The sequence below is a fragment of the Phaethon aethereus genome (assembly GCF_964289735.1).
Source record: "Phaethon aethereus genome assembly, chromosome: 3".
NCBI lineage: Eukaryota > Metazoa > Chordata > Aves > Phaethontiformes > Phaethontidae > Phaethon > Phaethon aethereus.
The window spans coordinates 274,010-281,361 of record NC_138576.1 but is presented as its reverse complement, the minus strand read 5'-3'; the positions used below and the strand labels follow the sequence as shown (position 1 = coordinate 281,361).

The window sequence follows — 7,352 nt, the reverse complement described above, 5'->3', positions numbered from 1 at the left end:
GAGCAGCGGGGCGGGCGTCGCTGAGGAAAGGGCGGTTGGGGGCAACGAGCCCCGCGAACGCGGGACCGGGGGAAACGTCCCCCGAGCTCCCCCGGGCATCGGCCGCCTGACGCGCAGAGGGGACCCCCCCTCGGAGCATCCAGCCCGGCGCCCGTAGTCCATGGATGTGGAACGGGCGCTGCCGTCACACCAGCCCAGCACTTGACGCCGCCGGTACGGAGGGCGATGGCTGCAGCACCGATGTGGGAGGCCTGGCAGACTGACTCGATCCCCTCCCACGAACCCGCCGCTGCACGCGCCACGCGCCCACAACGGGGGAAGCAACCACGGGGTGGCCAGACACGCAGCCCGTGCCCCACGCCGCCGCCTGGAACACTGTCCCCGGCCCTGAAAAGCAAATCTTACGGCGACACGGCACCCCCGAAAGAATTGAGGCAGACGACGGGACTCATTTCCGAAACAACCTCACACACCCCGGGACCCGGGGAAACGTCCGTCCCTGCGGCTCCTGCCCTCGGACCGTCGGCACCTCCATGGCTGGGCAGGACAGCGCAGGCTCAGCCGCTCCGGCCGGCGGCGGCACGAGGGGTCCGGGTGTGCGAGGACACGCGGACGCAACCCTGATCCGTGGAGGGGGGTGGGTGCTGCACCGCAGGACTGCTTCGCTCCCAATGTCTCCTCTGCGCCCATCGCCCGGTAATTTCTCTACTCCCAGTGTCAGTCTGGCGTGGGTGAGAGCACGGGAGAGGTTTAGCGACGCCCCGGAGCCAAGGACCGTGTCAGTAAAAAGCGTCGGCGTTTCTCAAGGCATGGCTGATCGTGTGCCCGGCTCGGCCGGCATCCAGTCACCTTTCGGCACTGCAGCCCCGGCGGTGCCGCGCTCTGCCCTGCGTGTGGCTGGCACGGGGCTGGTGACGCCCTGTGCTTCGGCGGCTGCTGAGCAGTGCCAGCGCCGCACCAGGCATCGCCTGCACCCCCGGGCAGCAGCTGGGGTGGGCAAGGGGCCGGAGGGGACCCAGATGGGACAGCCCACCCCAGGGGCCTTGCACACCCACTGTGTGCCGTCCCGCTCAGAGACAAAAGGGTAGGATGGCACAGGGCAGGGTAAGGGCAGGGCAGTTCGGCTGGAAGGGACCTGCAAGGATCATCACCCAACTGCCTGACCACTTCAGGGCTGGCCAAAAGTTAAAGCGTGTTATTAAGGGCATTGCCCAAATGCCTCTTCAACACTGACAGGCTTGGCGTATCGACCACCTCTCCTGGAAGCCTCTTCCAGGGTTTGCCCACCCTCTGCGTAAGGAAATGCTGCCTCACGTCAAGGCTCAACCTCCCCCGGCGCAGCTCTGGACCATTCACACGTGTCTTGTCCCTGGATCCCAGGGAGAAGAGCTCAGCGCCTCCCTCTCCACGTCCCCTCCTCAGGGAGTAACGGGGTCACCCCTCAGCCTCCTTCTCTCCAAACCACACAAGCCCAGAGTCCTCAGCCGCTCCTCAGAGGACGCTCCTTCCAGCCCCAGCACCAGCGTCGCTGCCCTCCTCTGGACGCGTTCGAGGACCTTCGCATCCTTCCCACGTGGCGGGGCCCAGAACTGCACGCAGTGCCCCAGGCCAGGCCGCGCCAACGCTGAGTGCGGCGGGATAACCCCCTCTCTCGGCCGGCTGGTCGTGCTGTGCTCGGTGCCCCGGGGTGCGGTTTGCCCCCGTGGTGCCAGGGCACGGCGCCGGCTCCTGCTGCGCCTGCTGCCGACCCGCACCCCCGGGCCCCTTTCTGCCCGCCCTCCTCCCGCCGCCGCCCGGCGCGGAGCCGACCGCTTGGCGGCCCCGCGGCCCCCCGCGCCGTCCCCCCGCGTCCTTCTCCGCGCGGGGCGGGGCCCGGGGGCACCTGCCCGCCGGCTGCCGGGGCACTCGCCGCCGGGCCGCACCCTCGCCAGAGCCGCGGCCGGGAGCGCGCAGGCCTGCTCGGGGCCGCCGCCGCGGGAGCGGGGGGTGCTGCGGCGGCGCCGTTCCAGCCTCCCGGCCGCGGCGGGACGAGCCCCGGGGCCCGCGGAGCGGCTCTCGGTGCGCGCCGGGGGCCGGCGGGGCGGGGCGGGGCGGCAGCCCCCGGCAGCAGCGCGGCGGGAGCGAAGACGTTGCGGGCCGGGGATGTGGGTCCAGGCGCTGCCCGTTATTCACCGGTGCCCGTGCTGGAGCGGAGGGCCCGGCCCCGCCCCCCCCCGCCCGGCCCCGCCCGGCCCCGTCCTGCGCCGCTGCCGGCAGAGCCGCGGCGGGCCGACAGGGGCGGGGCGCTGCGGACGGAGGCGGGGCCATGCAGATAAGGCACCGAGCGCGGGATGACGGGACACCCACTCGCCAAGCCATCGCCGGACACGCGCGTAAACGGCGCTGCGTGGACGGTGCGCGGCGGCGCGTCGTCTGGTGCGAAGTGATCCGTGCGTGCGGATGTCGCGCGGGGCTGGCGGTGCGGTGGCCGTGTGCTGAGTGTGAGCGCGTGGGCAGGGCCCGCGTGTGCGCGGGGGGCGGGTCATACTTACCTGGCAGGGGAGACACCATGATCAGGCAGGTGGTTTTCCCAGGGCGAGGCTCATCCCCTGCACTCCGGGTGTGCTGACCCCTGCGATTTCCCCAAATGCGGGAAACTCGACTGCATAATTTGTGGTAGTGGGGGACTGCGTTCGCGCTCTCCCCTGGCGCTGCGGTGCAAGGACAGAACGGGAGATGCCGCTGGTCTCGCTTGGCGGTGCTGCCCCGGCGGGGCCGGGCAGAGGGTGGGCTGGTTCCAGTGCCCGACCCCGCGCAGGCAGAGGCGTGACCCGTCGCACCCCGGCCTCGATCGCCCGCCATCCCGCCATCTCGCCCGGTGCAGGAGCGGGGCCGACGGCGAAAACGAGCCGGGTCGCAGCGGGACCCGCAGGACCCCGGGGGCGTTTCCGTTTCCGTCGTTGTCAGACCCGCGATCGGAACGGAGCGGTAACGGCAAAGCGATGAATCTGGGGAGCATCGTGCTTGGGGCCCTGAGGCGGTGGCTGCCCCTTGGCTGCCTGCACCGGCCCTACCCGGGGCGACTTGTGCCCGGCCCTGCCCGCCCCGAGGTCCCACCGCGGGGCCTTTCGCCGCAGCGGATCCCTCGTCGGCTCCGCCGGTACCAGCAGCGAGACCAGCCCCGCCACTTCCCCTCCACGTCGAGCTCGGATCCGCGTGGGAATGGCGGATCGCGGCCAGCTCCCGACACAGCCCCCGCGGAAGGTGCAGAAGAAGCAGCACCTTCGGTGGCGGCCCGGGCAACACGAAACTACCGTGGGGGTGCCTAAGGGAGCACAGCCGTGGTGCGAGCGCCGCCCACGCGAACCACTATCATCTGTCCTTGCACCGCAGCGCCAGGGGAGAGCGCGAACGCAGTCCCCCACTACCACAAATTATGCAGTCGAGTTTCCCGCATTTGGGGAAATCGCAGGGGTCAGCACACCCGGAGTGCAGGGGATGAGCCTCGCCCTGGGAAAACCACCTGCCTGATCATGGTGTCTCCCCTGCCAGGTAAGTATGACCCGCCCCCCGCGCACACGCGGGCCCTGCCCACGCGCTCACACTCAGCACACGGCCACCGCAGTGCGGGACTCAGGCGCCATCGCACCCGCGACTCGTCTCGCGCCCTGCAGCTTCCCGCCGCGGAGCGCCCACGCGGCCCCGTGAACGCCCGTGGCCGGCGTGTTTGTGTGGCGGATAGCTCCCGTCATCCCGCGCGGGGAGATTGATCTGCATGGACACGCCCCAGCCCCGCCAGGCCCCGCCCCTGGCGGCTCGCAGCAGCTCAGCCGGCAAGCGGCGCGCGCTGCGTGGCCACGCCTCTCTCTGCAGGCCCCGCCCTCCCTTTGCCTCGGGCCACCCCTTCCTGGGTCCTGCCGTGCGGGGGCCCGCGCAGAAGGCGGAGCGCTGTCGGGGGCGGTGGTGCCGGCAGGTCGGCCGTGCCCTGGCCGGGGAGCGCGGCTCAGACGACGCGGGGAGTGCCGGGGCGGGGCGGGCGGCCGTACCGTGAGAGCGGAGCGTGTTGGCCCCGCCCCCTCCGAGGCGGGGCCCGCGGTTGCCCGGTCACGTGGCGGGGCGGGGCGGAGACGTGGCACCAGCCGCGCGGGGCTCGTGCCCGCGACTGCAGCCAATCGGCGGGGACGGCGGGCGCATGCGCCCCGCCCCCTGCGCGCCCCCGCCTCCCGCTCCCCTGGGCTCGGCGGCGATGGCGGCGGCGGGTGCGGGCCCGGCCTCGGCCGGCGGCGGCCGCTGGGAGGTGGTGCGCAAGGGCCGGCGGCCTGCGGGCGGCCCCGGCAGCCGCCGCGCCCTGGGCGAGGCCAACGCCGGCCGCGCGCTGCCTTTGGCCGGTGAGTATGGCTGGGTCGCGCGTGGGGAGGACCCGCGTGGGCTGGTGGGTCCGCGCGTGGGGTGGCATCTCCTCACGCCGCCCCGGGACGGGTTGCGTGGGTCTCGTGGCGTCGGCAAGGTTATTCTTGGCGCCGGGTGGTCTCGCGTGGGCCGGGCCGCGGAGGGGGTGCTGTGCCCCCTGCGCTGCGTGGGCAGGCCTGAGCGCTGCCCGCCCTGCGGGCGCCGTGAGGCCGTGGGTGAGCGTCCCCGCAGAGCCTGGCGCCCAGGCCCCCTCCCCACGCCGGGGCTCGGGCCCGGGGACCGTCCCTGTGTGGCGCTTCCCACGCAGCTCCTGGCCACCTTCTCCCCTTCCCTGCGTTCCAGCCCCCATCGCTACCTCCGACACCATCTTCGAGCTGGGCTTCGAGCGGACGCTGAAGAAGCAGAACAAGGAGCAGGTCCCTCCCGCTCCGGCGCCCGAGCAGCCGCACCGGAAGCAGCACGCGGGGAAGAGTGCGAAGAAGCCATCGGCGAATGACGCCGGCATCAAGCCGGGCAAATGCCGCTCGCTGGAGGAAGCCCTGAGAGCCGTGAGTGTGCCCGGCCGGGCCCTGACCCATGGGTGCCCTGCCTGCCCGCCTCTGCGGGACGCTCGTCCCCAGCCCGCCCTGCTCCCGCAGGCCTGAGGGCGCCCAGGTCGCTTCCGACCCGCGCTAACGCGGCGGGGCCGAGGCTCCGGGTGCCGTTGTTCCCCGGCCCTCGCTGAGGCCGGCCGGCGTGCCGGCAGCCTGCGCTCTCCACCGCTTCAGCAACGAGAGCCTGGGCACCCGGCGCGTTGTTGTTAAGTCCGGTCGAAGGGAGCGGCACGAAGAGCGCGGCGCCTCGGTTCAGCTTTAGCACACGGGTTCATCGCGCCTCGGGAGGAGGAGGCTGGCTCCCACGGCCCAGCCCCTCCGTGCTGGGAGACCCTCGGGCTCGCTGACGCGCAGGGACGAGCGCTCCTGCCTGCCGCTGGCCGCGCGCGCTGAGGTGCGGAACAGATGGTGCTCGGGCACGTGCCGGGCCGGCCTGGGCGATCTCGCTGCCTCATGCTCAGAGTTGGTCGTTCGCTGTAGGCAGGAATCAGAATGGCAGGAGGTGGCTGGAAGGGAATTTCTGTTTTTTTCTTTCACCCACTCCCTGTCTGCTGTCTGGGAGGAATCCTGAGAAAGCGTCGTCGGTGAAACCTCCTCCCTGTCTTACCGGCTCAGGCCCTGGGGAGCTGTTTCTGCAGCTCGCGCTGCCGGCGTCTCAGATGAATCTGTAGAACTCGTTTGTCTCCATCCCGCCCGCTCTCACGGTGGCTGAGCACAGGCGGGTTTTAGAAAGGAACCCCAGCCCGGCTCTCTGCAGAGGTAACGCGTCCGCTGTGATAGCGGCTGCGTGGCGGGGCTCTCCCGCAGCTCCTCGCTTTCGCCTGAGTGTCGCGTCTTGCTCGCGCCCTGAGCACCTCTGATCCCCGCTGCCGCAGGGGCACAAGCGGTTCTCCACATCCAGCTGTCGCACGTGGAGACGCTCGGAGCCGAATTAATGTGTCGGTTCTGCGTGTGCCTGGGCAGATACTCCTCAGGGAGAGCGGCCCGGGGCGGAAGCGTGGCTGCCCTGTAACTGCCCAGCATGGCTCAGCAGCGACAAATGCCACTGTGTGACTGTCGGCGCTGACGGTGCCGTTCAGTTTTTTGATGCAGCAGCAGCAGCAATTTTTTGTTATTCCCCTTTCCAAAACGGTTGCTGAAATAACCGTGCAAGGAAAGGGCGCCCAGCTCAGATGTAACAACATGCTGTGGCTGAAATCCACCACGTGAGGAAACGTGAGGCTCTGCAAAACTTGGAAGAGCCGTCTACGTCTTGCTGCGTCCCCTGAACTCCCTGAAGCGAAGACAGGGTATCTGCGAGCTTGCAGACGGTCTGAGTTTAAAAGCAGGCAAGAAGCGTCTTTCCTGGCAGGTAGCACAGGAGGAGGAAGGTGAGGGGATGTGAGCTGCTCTCCGTGCTCGTGGCGGGTGATTAATCAGGTGGCTCGTGATGATCCCGGCCGTTGTCTCCTGCGAGGACTCGGGGTGCAGAGCTGCCCGACGGTGCTGACACAAGCCAGCCGCGCTGGGGGCGTCGCGGGGCTGGTCTGAGCCGCAGCCTCGCGCTCTCTCCTGCCCGGAGCGAGCCTGTGCGATGCTGGCGTGCTCGCTGGTGGTTCGCACGGAGCCGCCGGATCCCGGGCGATGCTCGCGGCGGGGCACGTGGGAGCGCAGAGCGGCAGAGCCAGCGGGAAGGCGGAGCCTGGAAAACCTCCGTGCGCCGGGGGGCAGCTCCAAGGAGGGAGGAGAGCTCGTTTCTGCGGCTGTGCCAGCGCAGCCCGTCCTTCTGACGTCTGCGTTGGTGCTGGCGCCTTCCGCGGCCCCTTTGGCGCTGCGCGCCTGCAGTTCCCCACGCGGGTTTTGTTAGTCCCCGGTAGCAGCCTTTGCTAATCTGAAGAAGATAGAAAATGTGTTTCCAGTGCAAAATTAAGTACCGTTTCTTGGCGAGCGCCGCTGCTTGCGTTAACAGGTGGGGCTGGGGGGTGCTGTGTGGTGGCACCGGGCAGCCAGGGTTTTCCGTGCAGGAAGGGCTGTGTTCTCGGGATGAAGGTGGGGAGCGTTCCCCTCCGTGCCAACCCCTCAGGAGCTGAAGTTAACCTCCTTCTTTCCGTGTTTTTCGACCAGTTCTGCGCAGCCCGGGTTGACTTTGTCTGTCTGTCGCTTCCAGCTCGACTTGACGGATCTGCAGAAGGAGCTGGATAAAAGCCAGAGCGTGTTCCCCGAGAACCCCTCCGTCTGGGTGAAGGACCTGGCCAGCTATCTCAACTACAAGCTGCAGGCTCCCAGGAGCGACCCCATGCTCAGCCAGCACCCCCACGGTCAGTGGCGTTTAACCTGAGGTGTGCAGAGCCGTGGGGCGCATGGGGCAGGCGCTTCTCCGCGGCCGGGCCA

The 7,352-nt window shown here is 69.8% G+C and overlaps 1 protein-coding gene across 1 annotated transcript in view; it reads left to right on the top strand.

Annotated features, from left to right (window-relative positions):
- Positions 1 to 4,171: 4,171 nt before the first annotated feature.
- SNX17 (sorting nexin 17) overlaps positions 4,172 to 7,352 on the top strand; it is a gene marked incomplete at both ends in the record, with an annotated part of 7,233 nt that continues 4,052 nt past the window's right edge. Inside the window, 3 exons of the mRNA XM_081997971.1 lie at positions 4,172 to 4,367; positions 4,732 to 4,937; positions 7,129 to 7,279. Of these exons, the coding sequence (XP_081854097.1) occupies positions 4,172 to 4,367; positions 4,732 to 4,937; positions 7,129 to 7,279 (553 nt within the window). The remainder of the gene's footprint in view (positions 4,368 to 4,731; positions 4,938 to 7,128; positions 7,280 to 7,352) is intronic.